Here is a 22804-nt window from a genome sequence, read left to right on the forward strand (position 1 = left end):
ACACACCCACTCATATCCTCTTTCTCCGTCTCTCAGATCTTGACTGCACAGTTCCGGCAGATGGAGCAGGAGCTGACCGAGGCCGTCAAGCAGAGGGAGGAGGACAGGCAGCAGTGGGCCGAACAGGCCAGCAGGGCCGACGCAGAAGTAGCGGCCCTCCGAACCAGCCTGGCGGACTTGGAAACGGAGAGAACGAAGGCGGCGAGGCAAGAGGGCGAGCTCGCCTCCCTGAGACAGGCAGAGCATGTTAGTCGGGAGGCTCTGGAGAAGGAGAGGATGGAAGTTGCCAGATTGGAGAGGGAACTGTCTCTGATGAAAGAGGCTGAGCTCGCAGCCGTTCAAGCGAGCCGTGATGCTTCAGAGTGCGACAGAGCGGAAATAGTCCGTCTTGAAAGTGAACTCGCATCGATGAGGGAGGCAGCTGTCCATGCCCACCAGGACGCCTCCGAGAGGGAGAAATCAGAAGTTGATAAACTGGAGCGAGAGCTGGCGTTACTGAAGAAGGAACACGAAGATGCCCAGAGGAAGAGTGACATCCTGGGTGAAATTTGGAGACATCTACGTTCTCTGGCTCAGGAGGATGTGCAAGCAGCAGAGGAAGCCCCCGTCCCTGCTGACCTCTCCCTGCTCCTGGACACTGTGCAGTCTATTGAGTCACAACTGACAAGCCTGAAACGTGAACGCAGTGAGAGTGAGGGACGCTGTGCAGAGCTCACCCACTCCATGGAGACCCTTCAGGGTGAGAAACTGTATCTGCTTATGAAATTCAGTGTGCTCATGTCGAACCTTTGTAGTTGTCTCAAAATGTTTTTGTATGAACTTGTTTTTCAGAACAACTGGACATAAAAACGACAGAACAGGAGGAAACCACCGCCAAGATTCAACAACTGGAGCATCAGATTGTAACGGTCAGTGCTGCGAACCTGTTCACACACCTGGCATTAACATATGATCTGTAACATATGATATGGATTATCCACAGGCTTTTGCATTTACGTGTGGTAGTAAAATGTGTTGTTGTTATCTCAATTCTGCCTGTGATGGGATGGGAGCTCAGTGTGGAAATTCATTTTTAAATCACAGTTTGTCAAGGAAGACTAGCTACCAGTTGTAGTATTTGATGGGCAGTTTAAAGGAACACTTCATCCCATCAGGTGATAATATGTGTATCAATTACTCAACCCATGCTACATTGAATTTGTGAGGAAAACTTTGTTTTTGTCGCATCCCTCCATGGTGAGTGAAGAATCCAAAAACTCTGAAAATTCTTGACAAATTGAAGTCATAGGGCTCCACGAAACAAAATTATATTATCCTCTTGTACTCCAGCCCCATTTTATAGCAAAAACGCCTAAAACGACATACCCAAATTAAAATGACTGTAGCTTCTGAACCGCTCTGACTACATGCATGCATGAGGTCTTGCCAGAAAGAAAACTCTCTGAAGTTTCTTGTGAAAGAGTCAGAAACATTCTAGGTGATACAGAGACAGAGTAATGGGTCTCTGAAATCAGTAAAAAAATGCCTAAAATGCCTAAAATAAAATAAAAAATGTGTTTCAGGATGAATAACTGTCTGTGGCTTCATCTGAGCAGGTAAATGACACTATGGGGCTGTAAGCACACTATCAATGAACATTTGTTTTAAATTTGAAGGAGATTGCTCAAAGTATGACCATTCTATAGTGTTTTTTCCATGCAAAGATCCAGGCAGAGCTCCAAATGACAAGTCGGTCATTCATCTTCAAAACAGTGCTATCAGTGATCAAACAACACTCAGCCAGCTTCAAACATTGTACCTTACTGAAATCAGGAGTGATTATGATAGCTGATGTTGTTTATGACACAGAAACACCATAAATTCAGTGTAACACAGGTTGAGTAACTGACTTACAAATGATAATTTGGGGGGTGGGACTGTCCCTTTAAGCAAGCAGGAAGAGGTGGAGTTCAACTGGCTGTTGCTGTGTGGGGTTTCTTCCTAAGAATGTGGTCACGCTGTATGGGTTGCATTCCCACCTGGCTGAAATCCGACCACAATTCGAGCTTGACTGCCTCCAAATGTGATCTGTCTGATTTGATTACATTCCAGACACAGTGCGCTGTGTGTGCATTTACACCAGATGTGATATCCAGGATACAGATCACATGAATGTGAGGTCTTAAAAACAAAGAAACAAGTGTTACTCACAATGTAAACTTCAAAAGGAAATCTTAAATAAGATCTGTGATACTTTGCGAGCTTTATCATCTCGGCAAAGCTTTGACTATAAGTTTTCTGTGTCTCTGTTTTTATGGTTTAAAAAGGTGTTGAAATGAAAGACATGGGATGGAACCTTAGTATAAGCTGAGGTATAAGAAGTCAAAGTAGTCCGTCTACAAAGTCAGAAAATTGTGTCATATTTGCTCCTTTTGTAACAGTTTGCAGAGTCAGTCAGTCTGACTGGGTCATCCTCGACACCGGGTCCAGGGTCACGACTTGTGTCTGGCCCAGGTGATGTCCGTCGGTCTCAGACGGGACAGACGCAGGGTCATAGACAGACAATGCTTGAACTCAGTGTGAGAAAGGGCGCCTAATCCCATCTGCGCTGATCCACTGTTACAGCTGACCGTCTTATCCGACCTTCACCTCACGCTACAGCTGTACATGCTACTGATAGAGACTTGGGAGCAATCACGGAGGCCATATAGAGCTTTAAAAGTGTTGCCCCTTTGATTTTTTCCCAGTAAATGTTTAATCTTGAGATGAGAAAGTTTCAGTCCTGCCAATTCTCTTTTGTTTCAGATGTCTGAAAAGGATGATCTGACAGAAGCAGCAGCACAGGATTCATCTGAAGCTAATAAAGGTACAAAACTGGATTTGTACTCCCAAAATAACATTCACACATTATATGGAAACAGAATCAAACATAGTGGCTAACATCAGTACGCTCACACCTACAGTCAAAGGATTTTTCCTCTGCTTGTCAGAGGCGTTTATTTACTTTTTATGCAGTGCCAAAACAAATATAGAGCTCTTATTCACAAGGCTACTGTGTGTAGATGTAAGGGTACAACTGGAGCTGTAACTTGACATCACTGAGTGTGCGGCAGAGATGTACGGAAAATATAGACCTCTACCTCAAGATCCCCTCGACTCAAGATGTCTGACCTTGACTGTACTGGCTTGTGTCTGTGCAGAGTTTGTCACCAGAGAGGTTTTTTCACATTCCACTTCTGAAGGTGGTGATTTCTGCAGAGAAGAAACTTTGTGCTTTAGGTTCCAGAAGAAACCTGGAACCTAAAGCACACAGCAGACAGACAGTACAGTGAGCAAAGTTAGCATTAGCATGGTTAAAGTTTTGACACCCAACATGGTGTATACAGTTTGGACGTAAACTGGAGCCTGGAGCTTCCTGCCACTATCTACCAAAAAAACCCTCGCAACCGCCGCTAGCGCTGTGTCAGCCATTGTCAGTTAGCCTACAAGCTAACAAGCGAACATCACCTTTCTGATTCATCTGCTAGTCGCTAACTTTAGTGCACAACAGCCTCCTAATCTGAGTCTGCGTCTGACTGAGGCTCAAACATGTGTGGCTGAGTGTCTCAGATGTTTCCTTTAATGTTAATGTTAGCCGTTTTGATACACTGGACTCCCTAAAAACACACTGGTTTCACCCAGATCAGTGTTGTTTTGTCATACTTTATAATGTTAACCTGCCTGCATCTTTATAAGAGTTCAGAACAGAAATCCTGAATTATGATGACAATGAGAAGTTGAACTGAGTTGCAAAGAGTAGGCTAGTTTTATTTTTAAAGCTTGGAAAATTAGACAAACTAGGCTGAATAGTACACACTACAAGTATGAAGGCATACAAAATATACTATTTTATGTTTTCTTATAACTCATATAACACCTGTATATTCCTAGATAGATTTAGCTTTTTTATGTGGGGGCAGAAAAACGAACACAGACACAAACAACTTCATGTGGGAAAATCAGGTTAAACAAAATATTGATCATAGTAATTTTACATGTCTTTGAAATGTGACCAAAGGGGAACTTTGTGTACAAACTTAAGTACAAATTTGAGGTATTTTTTATTTGATTGAGTGTTTCAATTACACTATATTTATTTTACAGCTAAAAAAAAACCCTAACAATTTTGTAGCAGAGTTAGCTTTGGAATTTTTAAAGTTTTTGTATTTTTCATTAGTTTATATTTTTATTTAAGTTTTTATTGTATTTTTAATTTTTTTTTAATGTTATTTGTTTAATTTTTTTAATATTATTATTATTATTTATATCATTTATTTTTATTTTTAGTTTAGTTTCCATAGTGGGTTTGGTCTGTATTTTTTTAAAAAAAAATATTTAGTTTTAGTTTAGTTTTTATTAGATTTATTTATTTATTTATTTATTTTTTTATTGTAATATGGTGCGCATTTGTCAGGGGCAAGATTTATCAGATCAGAATAGGTGATACAGTACAAACACAACACTTTGTTCAGGCGGTTGAATCAAAGTCATGTAGACGTTTCACTCTCAGTGAACATGCACCAGTACCTTCTAATGCTTGTTGTATTGACGAATATGACCAAATTGACAAGGACCAAAATTAAAGATATTTTCTGTATATTTATTTTTTAAATTGTAAGTCAAATGTTTGAGTTATCATGTTACAATCAACCCGTTTAGATTACCCATGCATTCCAATGGACGTCATTTCTCTAGGATGACTAGATCAATGATTAGTGCCATCTGACTCTACCGAAGTGCACAGATTTATTTGATAGGACGTCTATAAACCAGTCACAGTGTTCATTTAATGTGGGCTGCACTAGAGCCACGCCCCCTTTTTCAACAAGCATGGCCAACAGTGAGGCAAAGAGAAAACACAAGGCACATTTCAATCTATTAATTATAATGTTTAAGTACATAATTTGGGTTTAAACTGTGTTTAAAGTAAACACAGCATGTTATATTACTTAAACATATAAAAAAATCATTGAAATGAAAGTTTAGTTTCTGTTTTTATGTAAGTTAACTAAAATGTTTTTTACATCAAGTTCTAGTTTAGTTTTAGTTAACTTTTAATAGCCTTGCTTTGTAGAATTAGATCATTAATATGAAATACAACCAACAAATAAATGATGATGATTTAGAGCTGAAATAATTAGTGATGATAAGTCAAGTTTGATAATCAATTATCCATTTAAGTCATTTTCTAGCAAAAAATGCCAAATAGTGTTTTTCTAATTACTTCCTCCTTTTGTTTTCTTCCACAGCACACATACAGGAGCTGGAGCAGCAGCTTTTAGAAAAAGACAATGAGCTGGTTGCCCTGCGAGAGTCCCTCAGACTGGCTAAAGAGCAAAGCTCCAGTGAAGTTGCATCATCAAGCTACGATCAGACTCCAGATCAGGGTCAGGATGACAGCTCTGCAGCCCTGCATGACCTCATGGAGGATACACAAGAAGAGGAGACCACCTTAGTTGCTGAGGACACCTCAGTCCTCTCCATTCCTGCTGATAATGAGAGCAGCCCAGAGCTTATTGGACACCAGTCTGAGTCCCCAGAGGAATCCAAAGGGACCTCCTCAGACGAGATGGTCGCCAGTAGTGATTCAGAGGTGGCTCACAGCAGCTGGACGCTCCTGGAAGCTGTCAATCAAGATGGAGGCCAGGAGTGGCCGTCCATGCTGCAGGACTTTGGCCAGCTGCAGCTGCAGTCATGGGAGGCGACGAGCATGGAGCAAGAAACCTCCACAGTTCAAGCTGAGTCCTCCTCTGTCATCATCCGAGAAACGGTACAAGTTCATGTAACTCAGCAGAGCTCTTCCACCACAGATGCTAGCATGTCCTCCGGCCAGGTCTTTGCTCAGGCCTTAGCCGAGGAACTTCAGAAGAGGTACAGTGAGCTTTTGGCTGAGCTTCAGAGGCTCAGAGACGCAGCTGCAGAGTCACAGGAGAAAATCAAGAGCCTGGAAGAAGAAACTCAGTCCCTTACTGCTGCGAAAGAAAAGGCTGAGTCCCAGGCACATAGCGTTACAGAGGAACTTAAGTCAGCCAGAGAGGAGTTGGACAAGCTCTCTGAGCAAAGCAGCACTGGTGTGGAGAAACAAAGTGTTGAAATGCAACTCCTAGAGGAACAGATTGAAATTTTAAGCTCTGAAAGTAAAACAAAGGAAGACAAGATCCAAGCGCTGCAGGCAGATCTGGAAACAGCTCGCCAAGCTTTCTCTGAGCAGGAGGGGCAGGTCAGGATGCTGAGCGCTCAGCTGGAGGACAGAGAGCTCCTCTCTTCTGAGCTTGAAAGGAGGCTTCAAGAGATGGAAAGCAGCATGTTGGAATACTCTCAGACATCAGAGCTCAACAACGACACTCTGTCCAAGAAGGACACGGAGATCAGTGAGCTACAGCTCCGCCTCAGCCAAAAGGAGCAAGAGGTGATGGAGCTCAGTGATAGTATGTCTGCCAAACTCCTCCAAGCAGAGGAAGAGAAGTTCCAGATAGACAGTGAAGTCAGTAAACTGAAGGGGCAGATTGTGGAGCTGGAGAGAGTCCGAGACGAGAAAGAGACAGTGAGTTCTGAGGACTCCACTGTTCATGTAGATGATGACCTCACGAGTGTGCGAAAGGAGAAAAAAGTGCTGGAAACCCAACTGGCAGCCACAAAGAAGAAGTTGCAGGCTGCACTTGTGCAACGCAAAGAGCTCATGAAGAAGGTTGCTGAATTTGAGGTAGAAGCAAAGAAATGGAAAGAGCGCGACGAAACAGCAAAGGAAGAAACTCCTGCTGACATTCCAGCGGTAGAACAATCCAGAGGACACGAGATTCAGGAAATGGAGGCTAAACTCTGTGAACTCCAACAAGCTTTAAGGTCCAAAGAGGAGGCAGTTGGGACTCTTGAGCTGAAAATTAGCCAGCAGGATCAAGTTCTCACCGAAACACTCGCTCTGAATAGAAAGCTAAGTGAAGAAGCCGAAAACTCTCAGCAGGCACCTGACAGTTCTAATGAAACGACTGCGTTACAGACCCAAGTGGCCTCTCTTGAAACAGAGTGCGAAACCCTTCAAAAGAAAGTTCAAGAGGCCCAGGAGTCTCGCAAGGAAACCATCCGCAAAGCGAAAGAGAAAGACAGGCACCACCGTGAGCAGCTGAAGCAGCAGAAAGAAGAATACAGCGAGCTCTTGGAGCGTTTTGAGATGCAGAGCGGCGAGCGAGAAGTCCTCCTGACTAAACTGAGAGAATTGGAAGAAAAGGCAATGGCTGAAAAGGAACCTCACCAAGAGACGAAGCAACTGGTTGACAGTCTGGCAAAGCAAGCAACGAGTGAGTGGGTCCAGGAGGACTGGGTGGATTTTGCCACATCTGAGACAGATTCGTCGCGACCACAATCCAGCGATCCAGTTCAGCATCCTGCAGAGAAGACCGACGTCTTTTCTGCACAGGTGGAGGAATCTGTGAAAGCTCTCAGAGTAGAGATTCAGACTCTGCAGGTTGCTAACACAGAGCTAGAGAAGCAGCTGCAGGAAACTCACAGCAGTTTGTCCCTGAAGGAGGCTGAAATACTGGAACTAGGCAAAGAGCTACAGACACTAAGAGAAAAGGAAAGACAGATTGATGCACTCTCAGAGGAGATTAATGATCTCAGAGAAAAGTATCACCAAGCTGAGTCTTATGCTGAAACCCTGAAAGCAGAGATGGCAGCTGCAGCCGAAGCAGCATCTGCGGACTCTACGTCCTCCGTTACAACTCTTCAGACTGAAATGGACGACCTCAAGCAGTTCCTTGACAGTAAGAATCACGAAATCATGGAGCTAAGCCAGCAGCTGAGCGAGCAGAACTCTCTCATACACTCAATGCAGGACACAGTGTCTCAGAAGGATCAGCTCATATCATCTTTACAGGAGGAACTGAAGGCTGAGCAAGAGAAATCCCAAAGGTTAGAGGTCGAGGTTCCACTGAAGCAGGAGGAAGAAAAAGACAGTGAGGCAAAGATCCAGCAGCTTCAACGGAAGCTTCAGGCTGCGCTGATCTCTCGCAAAGAGGCCTTGAAGGAGAACAAAAGCCAGAAGGAGCAAATTGCTTCAACTGAGAAGCTTCTGGCCGAACTGCAGCAGAAAATGGAGTCAGCAGAGGATGAGCTGGAGAAGCTGAGAGGGGAAAGAGTTAGACTGATTGATGAGGTTGACCGGACATTACTGGAAAACCAGAGCTTGGGATCATCCTGTGAGAGCCTCAAACTGGCCATGGAGGGCATACTGAGCGAGAAAGATGCCTGTAAGAGAGAAGTGGAGCTGGCGAAAGAAGAGGCCACCAGAAGCTGCAGAGAGTGGGAGGAAAAGGTCCAAGGCATGAAGGATGAGTACGAGACTCTGCTCAAGTCGTACGAGAACGTGAGCGACGAGGCAGAGCGAGTGAGACGAGTCCTGGAAGCCGCCAGGCAGGAGAGGCAAGAGCTCGCAGCCAGGGTGAGGACGCATGAGGCTGGGAGGCAGGAAGCTGAAAGACAGGCGGAAGAGGCACAGAAGGAGGTGGATTCAGTCAAAGACAAGATGAGGAAGTTTGCTAAAACGAAGCAGCAGAAAATACTGGAGTTAGAGGAGGAGAATGAGAGACTCAGAGAGATGCAGGACAAGACTGTAGTAAAACGAGAGGACAGGGCTCATAAAGCTGAGGTGGAGAGACTTCAAGAGGAGCTGGGGGCTCTGAAAACTGAGTTGGATGCTACAGTGGCAGAAAGAGACTCTTTAGGGCAGCAGATTGAAGAGTTGAGGGAACAACTTGCCCAAACAGGAGAGAAAGATGACACTGTGATTCAGGCTGCTGCCGCTGTTGTAGAAGAGGTTGTCACTGCACAGCAGTCAGACATAACTATGACCAAAGCAGAGCCTATTGAGAGTCAGAACGAAGACAAAGAAAGACAAGATGAAGAGACAGCAGCTGATCAGATAGCTGCAGTGAATGCACCAGAAACACTTTCACAACTTATTGAGGAAAAAGAAAAAGCAGAAATGACTGAGAGTGTTCAGGCCATGTTAGAGGCTAAGATAAGGGAGATGGAGGCAGCTGTTAATGCAGAGAGGGACCAGTGGAAGGAACTGGAGGCTGGACTGAAAGCTGAACTGGCCTCTCTTGAGCGAGACCTTCAGGAGAGTAAAGAGAAGGAGAGCGACGTGGCCGCTCTGGAGAAGTGCGTCCAAGAGGGCAAAGAGAGCGAAAAGAGCCTGATTGAAGAGGGTTCAAAGAGAGAGGCTCAGTTCAAAGAGCTGCTCAAAAGCCTTGAAACTGAGAAGGACAACCTGGAGGAGCGTCTGATGAACCAGCTGGCTCAGCTAAACGGGAGCATCGCCGGCTACCAGCAAGAGGCCTCAGACCACCGGGAGCACCTCGCTGAGTTGCAGCGGGAGATGGAGAGGCTGGAGAGGGAGCGAGCGGAGCTGGAGGCTAAGGCTCAGAGCGAGAGCGACCGCGCTGCCAGGCTGGAAGAGGACATGAGGCAAGCTCAGAGAGAAAGAGCCGAAGCCGAAGCAGAGTCTGGTAAGCAGAGGGAGCTGGAGCAGCAGCTGAGGTCTGCTCAGAGGGTCAGGGAAGGCAGTCAGAGCAGAGCACGTCAGCTGGAGGAGCTGTTGAGGGAGAAGCAGCTGGAGGTCCGTCAGCTGCAGAAGGACTGCATCAAGTACCAGGAGAGGATCAGCGAGCTGGGTAGAGAAGCTAAGGCGCTGCAGCTCAGCCATGATGAGCTCCAAAACAAACTGGAGCAATCCCAACTGGAGACTTCCAAAACTATAGATGACCTGAAGAGGACTGAAGCAGAGTTGGATAGCTGTAAATCTCAGCTGAATGAAGCCGAGAAGCAGGCGAGTGAAGCTTTAGCTGCGAAAACAGCCCTTGAACAGAACGCCCAGCAGAAAGAGGCCTCGATGAAAGCCGAGGCAGAGCAAACCCTCGACTCTGTGAGATTCAGGCTTGGAGCTGAGCTAAAAGAGATGGAGCTGAGACTTGAAGAGGTAGAAAGAGAAAGGGAAAAGGAAGAGGAAGCCACACTAGAGGCCAGAGAGGTCGCAGAAGGAGCCGAGAGACGCGCCCAGGAGATGCAAGCCCGTCTGGATGAGTCTCTGGCCAGGTTAGCTGCCTTCTCGCGCTGCATGTCCTCACTGCAAGACGACCGGGACAGAGTTTTGGACGAGGCCAAACAGTGGGAGACTCGCTTCAAGGATGCCCTGCAGGGTAAGGAGGCTGAAGTGCGGGAGGCTGAAACAAAGACCAAGGAAATGGCAGAGCAGCTTCAGAAAGAATCTGCCCTGAAAGAGGAGCTTCAGCTTTCAGTGGACAGGTAAAAACCCTCTCTCTGTATTTGTTTCATTTGATTTAATATGTTCATATGTTCAGCTATAACTCATAACTGACAACATTTCTTTCAGACTGGAGAAAGCAGACAAAGACTGGCAGCTGAAACTGGCAGAGGAGGAAAAGAAAGTCACAGAGAGCCAAGCTGCCCTGGAGGAGGAGAGGAGCAAGCTTCAGCAAACTACAACCGAGCTGCAGTCTGCACAAAATGAAGTCCGTGCCTTGAAGACTGAGGTGGAGAGTCTCGTTCAGAGGGCCAGAGCTCTGGAGGAGGCTGTGGGTCGGCTGCAGGGTGAAGTCGACCAGGCCAGGACTGAGCTGAGGGAGAGGGAGGCAGAGGAGAGGCGGCTGTGTCTGAACGTGGAGCAGCTGGAGACAGACCTGAGGTCCTCTAAGGCCCTGACAGAGAGTCTGCAGACTGAGTTACATGAGAAGGAAAGGAGAGAGGTGGAAATGCTGGGGGAGAAGGAGCAAGCTGTTGCTCAGGTATTAAAATGTTTACATTTACATAGTAAATATCGTTCATGGCTGACACACGTGTCACCATTCATGTGTGTTTTGTTTCCCAGGCTGCAGAGGAGGCCAGAAAGGAGGCTGACAGCAGGGCACAGGAAGCTGAGGAGGAGCTGGAGCAGAGGAGAGGGGAAGTGCGGGATCTGGAGGAGAAACTGCGAAAGGCAGAGGAGGAGAGCAACAACAGAAAAGCCAGACTGGACTCTTTCATGAAGGCCATGGGCTCGTTGCAGGATGACAGAGACAGAGTCATGAACATGTACAAACAGCTGGAGGAGAAACACCTGCAGGTAACGCACAAAAACCTAAAGCTTAGTGGCCCAAACTATTTCTCACTTTTATTTTTTTATGAAACAGGACAACCCTTCAAGATCCTGATACGTCAGTGGTAGCAGACTCAACTGATGCAGTAATGTTATAATCACAGTAACGTTGCCATTTATGTGATGGAGATCTGTTCACAACTTAAGTTCAGATAAAAAGAGCACTGCTTTGTTACCAGGCCACCAGCAGTTAGCTTCATAGGCTAACGCTAGTAACCCATGCTCCTAGACACCCTTCTAATGTACACTGATGTTAGAGGAGCGATAGCAAGTTCAGTAACTTTGCTGCTGGACTGAAGTTAAATTTCAGGCATCATTTGACATCAAAGGGTGGGAATGCAACATGGAAATATAATAATAGTAATAATAGTAATCTTTATTTGTATAGCACAGTTACAAAGTGCTTTATGAGACAAATAAAATAGTATACACCATAAAGATAAAAACAGCAGAGACCAGATAAACCAGTGTAATTAAAATAAATAAATAGATAATAAAACTGATAAATGAAGGATGAAACTAGACACACAACAGATTTACTGTAAAAACAAAAAAAGGACTTTTTGGAGGAGTGTTTTAAATGAGGACACTGAGTTTGTCAACATAAGTTCCTCAGGGTATATGCAGGAATCCTGAGGTTAATTTCAATACCTTTTTAAGACTCTTTTAAGACCTTCCAAAAAAACCTTAAGACCTTTTCGCCACTTCAAGCTGTCGTTAGCAGCAACGCATCTTTAACTTACTAAACAGTTGTAGTTTACAATTAAATCTATGGAGCACGAACATACAACAGAACTCAGATAAGATGAGAAGGATTTTTTATTGTCTTTTGCTCCTGTTTGGTGCCTGTACGTGTGCTAGGGCTGTCAAAATTGCTCAAAAATGACATTCGAATATTTGTTCTAAAAATAACTCATAGGTTTGAACCATTCAAATTATTTTTTTTTTCGCATTATGTCCACAAGAGGGCAAACTAATACAAGGAAACATACTTGTATATGTATTAATGCAAGGAAACATAACTACTTGTAGGTATTTTTATTTCAACATCAACGTCTTTGAAAACATTTATATACCTACACATTAAAACACATAAAACAATTATCTATAACATTATGTTATAAACGATCACGGACCTTTCGCTCGCCCCCCCTCTCTGACCCTTCATGCAGTGCGTTCAGTGCAGCAGCCCAGGCCAACGCCCACTCGCAAAGAGGACAGCTGCGGTGGTGTTTTTTTTTTCTTCACAATCGAATATTAATTTTCACATTCGAAGGTCCATATTTTTTTTTTTTCAAATTCGAATTTAAATACGAATTTAGAATATTCGTTGACAGCCCTAACGTGCGCTGTCGCGTGATGTCGCACAGGTACGCGCACGGCCCCGAGTGGCAGTCCGAGTGTGCCTACCTACACATCGTTGTTTGTAATAGTCGCGAGGAGGAAAATAAATTATACATTCATGGATACTTTTTGTCAAAGCTTGAACGCCAAGAAAATTTAATACTTCATAAAATCGCGATTAAGACTTTTTAATACTTTTTAAGAGCCTTAATTTTCCAACATTTGATTTATCAACTTTTAATACTTTTTAAGACCCCGCAGACACCCTGGTTCCTGTATGTCAAAATGTGGGACTGTCCGGCGTGAATGAGCAAAAACAATGTAGAGTTAGCTAGCTAGCTCGTTAGCTACAAAGACATCAACGTACTGCTGGTGTTTTTATGCCTCTGTGCCATGTTTTTGTGTTTTTCTGTACATCTCATTCTTGTGAACCCGGTATCTAAGAACACATTAAGGGAATTTCTTCAAATTTGGCACAAACGTCCACTTGGAGTCAAGAATGATGAGACCTAATTGTGACCTCAGAGACAACTTTTTTGGCCATAACTTGAGAATTTATACGTTAATTATGACAAAGTTTCACACAAATGTCAAACAGGATAAAATGATAAAGTGGTGACATTTTATATCCAAAGAGTCAAAGATCAGCTTCACTGTGACATCATAATACTCTGCAAAAACATGTCTCTGGCCATTATTCAGCACCCTAACTTAAGGACAGAAGGGGCGACATTTGGTCAGATACTGAATTAGTGACACTAATCTTTGGTGCCCATCTTGAAACTGTTTTGATTGTACAGATCCTATGTGAAGATTCATGGCTCCATATGAGTCTGGACAGACAGGGATATAAACTGTAAGTGCAACTTTACTGGTTCACCGAGGCGTACAAACATGAGGTGGTCATTTAAGTTTGTTTGTCATGTTTGTAAGAAAGAAGGGGAACATGAAACACTGAAACAACATAAGGTAATATGAAGGTTATCCAAATTTTAAAATCGTTAAGAACAAATAAAATACATTTTGTTTTTGTTTTTTTTGTTTCATTGCTTGTGCAACTATCATGTTTCATAACACTCCTTTGAGTGTGCCTTTGATTTGGAGGACCATCTAGCCCAAATTAGCCTAAACACTCTGTCCCGACAAGAATCGGGGTACCCTAACTTTAAGCATGAACACAGGGTTAGGGAGGTTGAGGGATGTATCTGTGGAGCTTGTTTTATTAGTCATTATAATATTTGTATCGTGTCCTAGGTGATGATGGAGAAGGACGGTCTGATCCAGGAGGCAGCAGGGGAGAACAACAGCCTGAAAGAAGAGCTGCGCTCTCTGCTGGTCCAGAGAGACGACCTGTATGCTGAGAAGGCCCAGCTGTCTGCTCAGCTTCACGGCTACCGCGATGAACTGAACCAAGTCCTGAGCATGAAGGACTCCCAACACAAACAGGTCCTGGCAGCTCAGCGAGGGCGAATCGCTTCACTGGAAAAGCAACGCGAGGAATTGGAACGTCAATTACAGAGCGTTAGCAGCGCCAAAGAGACAGAAGTAGAGGCAGTCAGAGTGGAAAGGGAGACTCTTAGCCAGGCTGCTGACCTTAAGACAACACCACAGGTGATAGATGCCCCTGGTGCAGAGGTGGAGAAGCTGAGGGAGCAGCTGCAAGCAGCGAGAGAACAGGTGGAGGTTTTGGAGGAGAGCTTACAGAAGGAGAGACAAGAGCATGAGAGCAAGAGCAAAGAGCTTGCCGAGCTGCAATGGGAGGGAGGTGTGATGCGGACAGAGTCAGAGAGCGCTCAGGAGAGGGTGGCAGAGCTGGCCAGAGACTTGCTGGCTGTCGAACAGAGTCTGCTGGAGGAGAAAGAGATGACGACAAAGCTGAGAGCGGAGAACGAGTCGTTCTCAAAAGCCATGGCCTCCCTCCAGGACAGCAGGGACCAGGCAGTGAACAAAGCCCAAGAAATGAGCCTGAAGCTGGAAGAGATGAGCAGGGCAGGTGGCCACGCAGCACACAGCAGCCCGGGAGGCTCCACTGGAGAAGTGTGGGGGCTGAAGAACGCACTACAAGCCCTGCAGAATGACAGGGAGAGACTGGTGAGTAACACGTCTCACAATCACTGTAAATATTTTACTCATAAATGCACAGATTCACAACTCTCCTGGCAAAGAATATAAATGTAGGGTTGTGTTTTCATTGACACCTACAGTATTTCAACATATTTTTTTCACTTCTCTTGGTGTGCAGCTGGAGCAGCTTCAAACACAGACGTCTGAGCTGAAAAAGCAGAAGTCGGAGCTGGCCCGACTGGGAGCAGGAGAGCTGATTAAAGTCAGCCAGGAGCTGTTTGAGGAGAAGAAGAAGAATGAAGACATGCTGGGTGCTGTAGTGCAGCTGGAGAATGTGGTGGAAATGGGCAAGCAGGAAATAGAAACTCTCAGGTGAGGCACAGAGATAGCGTTTTATCATTGCTGTTTTAACAAAGCAAAGTGGCATAAAAAGGCTTTTATTGTATCTGAATGTGTGTGTCCTGTGTGAGTTAGACTGGAGCGTGTCGACTGGATGGCTCAGGCAGAGCAGCTGAAGCAGCAGACCCTCGCCACGCTCTCAGAGAGGGACCAACAACTGCGGCAACTCTCCGCCATGCTGGAGGAAGCCCGCACTCACAAGCCCAAACTTCAGCAGGAAGCCTATCAAAGAGAGGTAAATATGTTTTTACTTTGACTGTTGCTGTGGGCTAATGGGCATGTAGCTACTTCCATGTTTCAGATGATACATCATGTCTGTAGTCGACCAATGAAGATGAGTTTACATATCACCTTGGGTTCGTCCTTGACCTTCTCAAAAATGATCCCACACTTTGGATTTCCTGCCCGACATGTTATTAACTAGCCTGTGGAATAACCGCAGGTACCAGCCCTGGAAATTAGGGGCCGTACACATGCTGTGTCTAAACTAGCAAGACACAGGACCGGGATGTTGCATATAATGTGATTTTTCTTTTTGCCTTCTCCAGGGTACAGAGGAGGTGGACAGCGCTCCTGGAGCCCCACAGGAGCGAAGCAGCCTGGTAGACAGCAGCACCTACATAGCTGAGGTCAAAGAGCTACAGAGAAGGTACAGTGTAGGAAGAATCTGATCAGAAATACTGTTTTAAAAGTGGTATAATGAAAAAATATGGATACTAATTAATGTTAAACTTTTTTTGCGTCAGGCTGGATGACGAAATGCAGCAGAGGGTGTCTGCTGAGGAGCAGCTGCTGGCCGTGCAGGATCGACTCAAACGGTATGAAATCTGATACAAGATAAAAAAGAAGGGGAATTAATAGTGCTACACGCATTGTTATATATTTAACCTGCAGTGTGGAACGTTTGTCTCCCACTCTGGCTGTTAAAGTCCGTGTAAAGCAAAAATAAATGTGTGCACACAGAAAATGTGTTAAAGGCACTGTATATAAGAATGTGGCCAAAACGGTTACTGCACTCAAATTCAAAATACTGCCGTGAGTCGTGTCCGCCCCCCCTCCCCTACAGATTCGAGGTTGCTGGACAGCGGCACGCTGGAGACTGATTTGTTTGCCCACGGGCGGCTGCCAAGGCAGGGCTGCGTCGCCACGTCTTTGATTTTCGGTTTTCCAGCAGACCGTTCGAGCAAGTCCGGCTTCTCGGCTGCTAACGCTGCTGCCGGGATACAGCTGAGGAGGAGCCGGCTGCTAATGCTATGTACTGGGATGCTGCTAATGCTGCTTGCTGTGCTGCTGTAGCTCAGTTATAACTGTAACTGATGCTGAGACTCTACTGACTGTGTGACTGGTAGACGGCATAAACATAATTTGCGGACCGTAAAATATTTTTTTAAATGCGAATATTCTGGCTGTACTATTGTTGTCGGTGAGATCAGTATGTTATATGAACATTATTCCTTAGTCTCTGTGACATATTAGGAGGATTTTACGACTATTTGCTTTAGATTTCTTACATATAGCTCCTTTAATAAGCATCCAGCCAAACCGAATGATTTAAAAGTCGCCAAGTATATAAAGTTACGTTTCAAAATCCTGAAACGATAGGCAGTGTTCTCTGCTCTGAGACACTGGGGGCACGTTGGCTGAATGTGCTGAAGCCACGCCCACTTGCGGGAAAGCAGCAGCCTATTTTAAGTGTAGCACTACAGTGGATGCTCCGTTTAGCAGTTTTATCGGACGCGTACAGCCAAACATGTTTGAGCCACCAGAGCCAGAATCAAATTTAGAACTAGAGGATGCTGGCCTTCCTGAAAATTAGTTCTTCTCAGTCTACAGCAGGATAGTAATTTTTATTTCATTTTTCAAACAACAACAAAACTCAATAGCTGTAGTTCTTATATAGTGTAGGGGCGGGGCTTATGCGAAGAGGTGCTCCACTGTATCATCAAGCAGGCTTTGAGTTCCACCCTAAAAATCCTGGACACAGAAATGGTGAAAATCAGTTTAACATCTTAACTGTAGTGTTTTCTAACATGTATAATGTTTAGAGATGTAAATCTCAGATTTAACTTTCCCATGATTTTAAGAGTAATCACAAAATATATGATATATGCCTGCAGGTGAGCTCGCTGCATCACCTATGTCCCCAGGAGCACTCTCGTCAAGTCTTTACCTTTTACTTCCTCTGAACACAGAGTTTCTTTTTTTGCCTGGAGCATCCACTCCAGAAAGTTTTCTTTGGATTTTCTGCCATATCCTCCGCCATACTCCTAGCTGCTGCTCGGTTGATATGGTCTCCTCTCCCTTAGGTTTTTTTTAAGTCATTATTTCGAACTTGGCAGCAAAAACAACACAAATATTAACTTAAAATAAATTAATCTCGTCCCTTTGACTCTGGCTGGTTTACATTAAATATATCACCTTTGGTACGTCAGCGTGGAAAGTTCGGTTTCGACATCCAACACCAAAACTCTGCTATGATGAGAAGTACAGGGAGCAGAGTGATAGGCCTAGTCAGCATCGTGTGGACTCATCTGACAGGGGCTTGAATGAAACAAAAAAAGTCCTGCACTACAGTTATAACAGTGGAGTAAATGTGAAGAGGGGGTTACTTCTGGTGACAAAACCACAGGTAGTTATCACCTGTTCTATAAAGCTTTTTTAGCACCTTTTAGCTTATTGTTTTGGTTTCTCAGCCTGTGTTACTTAACTGTTTTGCTGCAGTCTAACCTATGGATGTATAAAGAGAACTGGATACAGTGTTAGAGGTGGGTCCTATTCATTTCTATGAAAGTAGCTCAGTGGCGTATATAGCCAAAAAGTTTGACTTTTCTTGGGGAAAAAAAAAAGAATCAGCAAAAAAAGAATCAGAAAACTAAGCTCTGTGGGGTTAACGCTGCATTCAGGTGCTACTTGGATGGTCCCATTTCCTGAATTGCGAAGTCATTAGATGTCGATATTTGGTTGAATTTAGGTTGCGATGTCAGTTGACCAAAATTCAGTGTCAAGATTTCGTATGTCAACATCAATTTGATGTAGAATACTGGCGACAGATGACGATGATACTTTGTTGGTTTTAAATTGTGTTCCACGTCCCCCAAATGCCTCATGCCAGCGTCCTCTTTACGTAGAGAATATGGACATTTAGTCGTAACTAAACCCAACGTCTGCGAAACATCATGATGTTAACGTCCACACAACGTGAAATTCTAATGTCATTAGACATTTAAAATACCATCAATCTAATTTTCATTCCAACCAAAATTTAAAGTCTGCCCAATTTAAGAATCCAGCATCTTTCTGACATCATATTGATGTCCAGTGCCATCTGACATCTGTACGTCATCATCAAATAGTTGCTTGTTTTCTCTAACACAGTCCAAAACCTAAAGATATGCAGTTAATTATAATAGAAGACTAAGAATAGCCGAAAGTATTCACACTCAAACAGCTGCTTTTCATGTTGTATTTTATTTTTCTTGCGTAAATTAATGTTAAAAAGTGTATAAAAGATTAGTTTTTTCTTGATTAATTGTTTTTAATTATATAATATTGAGACTAATGATTGTATTCTGCTATAACAGTTGATAAAAGGTGCTTTCTGTTTCCTGTTGTTTCTCTGCATCTGAATAATTCATCTTTCAGCCCTGATAAATGTGTTGAATCAACAGAATATGATGGCTAACATCTGTTTTTATTATTATTATTAGTCACAGCCAGACGAAATGGCACTCCGCACACGACGAGGATCACTCAGAGACTGCTGTCCTTATCGAGCCAGAAGGAGTTGTCACTCGAGTAAGGCTGCGCTAACGTCCTGTACCACCTCATCTGTCATCTTAATAACTGCGATAATGAAGACACATGACTCGAATGTTTTCCCGTAACCTTGTTCCTCCCTCCCTCTCTCGCAGACTCGAAGGAGCAGCCCGGGTTTGATGCGGATGCTCCGAGTGGCCTTCTGCTCCCGCCAGCGCACCCCTCTGCTGTTCAGCCTCTATCTGCTCACCGTGCACGTCCTGCTGCTGCTGTGTCTGGGCGGATACCTCTGAAACCAGCTCCTTTAAAAAAAAAGAAAACTCACAGATAAGAGACAGAGAGAGGAGGGGAGAGAAAATGGAAGTGTGACACAGACCTAACCCAAGCCATCAATATGTTTTATATTGTGACATGTAATGAGTTATACAAGGGTGTGAGGGAAGTTCGACACACAAACATTGCACTTTACAGGACTTAGTCTTTTAGCCAAAGTATGTGGAGTTAAATAGGAAGCTGTTGTCATTGGTTTTAAATTTGAGGGAAACCCAAGCAGAGGGGACATAAAGGGACTAATATGTCTGTTTAAAAATCAGTGGTTTTAGTGGGTAAAAATGTAGATTCGTAATCAAGTGTGTTGGCAGATGGTGTTCTTCATGTGCCTTTAGATATGAACATAAAAGGGTCACTTTAAGTTAGAGCAGAAGTCGGACATTTTGGGGACTAAGCTACAGGTTTTGTTAAATATGACGCCACAGTCAGAGTGGTGTCCATCTTGTCATGTTACACCTCTTCTAACATACAGATGGAACGCAAGCAAGTGTCCAGATGTACTCAGAGCATGGATTTATTATAATACCTTGATATCCTATGTCAAGATGGCGCCTATTGATTCCAATGGAACGGCTCGCCTGGTACGTAGAGACAAGTATAGCTGCAGACACATTACATTTGTAGCGTACACGACATTCCCAGCGCCCACCACGAGTATTAAACAAACCCAACATCAGGGCGGTTATCCGAACCCTGCTGCAACACAGAGTAGTGAATAAGGCTCAGATGAAAGTCTTACCTTACCCTAACTGTAATCACCTCTCTTTTACATTACTACTTCATAGCTAGGTAATCGCTAGCATAGCATTTTTGGCCTCTGCTGGTTGATAGTGGATTGACGTGTAAGTATGGTGGGTGAGTCACATAGCTGCTTCAGCTGCAGTTACCTACTACCTACTTGAGCTCATATGCCAAAAAAAAGTTCTTCTACATTTACTTCAACAGTATGCAGCTCACTGAATATGCGCAGTAGTGTTTCTCCCGCTGGCTCCACCCACAAGTTCCCGCTCGGCTTGTGTACTTTACATTGTGATGACATCACAGATTTTTGAATCCCTTTTCTCGGCTCCAGGAAAGTTTTACAACTATGGAACCTCCATGGGTCGAAAAGTTCTACAGCTATACAGACGTCTCTTTTATAATGGTGGCCTATGGGGGAAATGCTTTTTAGGACACAGAGGATTTTTGTTGCTGGAAAACTGAGAGTGGCCACTTGGGAACAATTGGCTGCAAGGCTGAGTGGCTTTCCTGGGGGCCTGATTACGAGCAACAACATTCAGGGAGCGCAGTGGGCCCCAAGTGAGCCTCAGAAACAGCTTTCTATTGCTCTGAAGATAAATTGGAGGCAAAATAGAGCCAGAGCAAGCAGTTTTTCAACAAGCGACACCTTGCGGAGCCTTTTCGTGAGCCTTTTCGAGCTCATGACCTGATGTGAATTAATTTAGGGGTCTTTGACATGAAAAAGACTGAGAACCACCGGGTTAGGACATCTTCACCGGGAAACTGTGAAACAATTTAATGGTTGTTCGCTTACTGGTTTGCTTTGCGGCCAGGCAGGAACAGGTCTCGCTCGACTCGCAGCATTTCTCTGACCTTAGGACACACTCAGCAGAACAGGTAAGCACTCCATCACTAAACCCAGAAACCAAAAGGCAGAGGAAAAGACAGTGGATGACTTCACAGATTTTGTTTTATTACACCAGATCCCAGTGAAGATGTCCTGACCTGCTTCATGCGTCAGTGTCGCTTGTTTGATGAACCACTCACCCTGGCTCTGTTTTGGCGAAGCTTCACGCACCTCCAACCTGCTTTTAAAACACCAAACTGTTGCTTAGGTTCGCTCAGGGCCCTGAATGCATTCTGTATGTTTGGAGGAGGTGTAACTCTCACCTGAAAGCGAAAAGCCTTTTTCCCAAAATGTGATTTTTATTTAAAGATGGCTTGAGGTTCAGGATGTGCTGTTATAGTCCAGTCTCTTCCTCTTCTACTCATTTCATGCACAAAAACGGAGCACAGTGCAATTTCTGTTCTTACACATTCCTGTTGTGTTTTCATTTCTCTCTTCTTTTCTTCTTCTATAAATCAGTGGGAGCATTATATTGATATTTGTACATATATGTATATGTATGATGCACATCAGCTGGATGTGGGTTTTCCCCTCGTACATATCCAAAAATATTCCCTGTCCATGCTTGTGTTGCACAGATTTAGATTTTACAGTGTGCTCTGTAGTTTTTATGGCAGGTGAAGCTGCCGTTCAGGTGCAATGTTACCACAGTGTGGACTCATTCCAGAGGAGAAAGACTGCTGTGTTTTCTAATGATATCCATCCCATCATAAACTACTCGGATGTAGCATAATTTATTGCCCATAACAGTTACTATGGTCCACCTACGCATATATCGACATCATTCTCTTCATTATTTAATCGCTCTCTGTTGGTGAAAAGATTCCTCTGTACTCGTATTCTTTTAACGTTCATGTCCTTCACGTCGTACACAAACTTCATCTGTAAATAACTGTTTTAAAAAAGGGCTGTATAGAAAACTAAAATGTAATAAAAGTGTTGGTGGTTTAGATCAGGGACAGATCCTGTCAAACATGTTCATTTGTGTCTGTCGAACAAAAACAGACATCGGGACTTTTGTTCTTTTTATTTTGGGCTCAGTTACTTTTCAGTTCAGTGATTTTAAACACGTTGGGGGTTTTTTTCTCTTTATTTGTGAAGTCATTAAGAATAAATGGGTCGTCATTAATCAGTGATTTTGAGTGAGTTTCAGCAAACGTTTATACATGTGGGTCATGATAAACTGATGTTTTAAAATGCTCACAGTTAAGTGCTGGTCTTATAAACACTACAGTGCTTCTCTATGTGGGAGAAAGCATCATGTAAACACACTGTCTGTGCTGTTACTTAAAGGTCTGGTGTGAGGGATTTAGCGGCATCTAGTGGCTCAAGTTGTGGACTGCAACCAACTGAAACTTAACACCATGTGGCAACCATGTAGAAGAACTACGACGGCTGATGCAATAATGGAAATGGCCCTATTTAGAGTCAGTGTTTGGTTTGTCTGATTATTACACACTTAAGAAAACATACTTATATTTTTGCCAATATACCCCTCTAAATCCTGAACACTGGACCTTTAACTCACCATCACTTTTTGCAGCAGTGCTCAAAGCACATAATAAAGACTAAACATATTCATATCATATCATTGTCTCTGTCTGTTGTCAGTCAGTTAATCACTGAATATGGAAGTTAAAATGGTACAAATAAGATTTAATGACACATCTAAACTCAGCATGGATCTAAAAGAATAATGTTTAATAACTATTTTAATACTTCTTTCCGATATTAAGTGATGGCTCTGAACCCACTTTCCTGACAAAACAACAACAAAAACCAAACAAAATACTGTGATTTTAGTCACAGTATTTTGTAGTGTAGTTATAGTGTAGTCACTATAATTTTAGAGTTTGAGTACTCACAATCATCAATCATTCCAATGTTTATTTCCTGTCCCTGTGGCTGTTGGGTATAAGCTGTGTAAGTCTGCCCCCAAGTGTTACAACTACACCACAGCTGCTTAAATCACACCTGTAACTGACTGCATCCAGGTTCTGCTTTTAAAATTATTTTAAGGGGGAAACATTACAGGTGATTGACTAACACATATCACTGTGAAACTTCCCCAGCTCATTACTTACAGTCAGGCTATTATGTTTTATAAGACAAGT

General features: G+C 43.7%; 1 protein-coding gene across 2 annotated transcripts in view; it reads left to right on the forward strand.

Moving 5' to 3' along the window:
- The window catches only part of golgb1 (golgin B1), a 37831-nt gene extending 15555 nt beyond the window's left edge, over nucleotides 1–22276 (forward strand). For both annotated transcript variants that reach the window (XM_049566479.1, XM_049566480.1), the window contains exons 8-20: nucleotides 37–739; nucleotides 832–908; nucleotides 2785–2845; nucleotides 5268–10320; nucleotides 10409–10820; nucleotides 10904–11137; nucleotides 13769–14605; nucleotides 14757–14950; nucleotides 15053–15212; nucleotides 15526–15626; nucleotides 15724–15795; nucleotides 18685–18772; nucleotides 18889–22276. In XM_049566479.1, the coding sequence (XP_049422436.1) occupies nucleotides 37–739; nucleotides 832–908; nucleotides 2785–2845; nucleotides 5268–10320; nucleotides 10409–10820; nucleotides 10904–11137; nucleotides 13769–14605; nucleotides 14757–14950; nucleotides 15053–15212; nucleotides 15526–15626; nucleotides 15724–15795; nucleotides 18685–18772; nucleotides 18889–19026 (8130 nt within the window). In that variant the 3' untranslated portion in view covers nucleotides 19027–22276. The remainder of the gene's footprint in view (nucleotides 1–36; nucleotides 740–831; nucleotides 909–2784; nucleotides 2846–5267; nucleotides 10321–10408; nucleotides 10821–10903; nucleotides 11138–13768; nucleotides 14606–14756; nucleotides 14951–15052; nucleotides 15213–15525; nucleotides 15627–15723; nucleotides 15796–18684; nucleotides 18773–18888) is intronic.
- Nucleotides 22277–22804: the final 528 nt, after the last annotated feature.

The sequence above is a fragment of the Epinephelus fuscoguttatus genome, linkage group LG22 (assembly GCF_011397635.1).
Source record: "Epinephelus fuscoguttatus linkage group LG22, E.fuscoguttatus.final_Chr_v1".
Taxonomy (NCBI): domain Eukaryota; kingdom Metazoa; phylum Chordata; class Actinopteri; order Perciformes; family Serranidae; genus Epinephelus; species Epinephelus fuscoguttatus.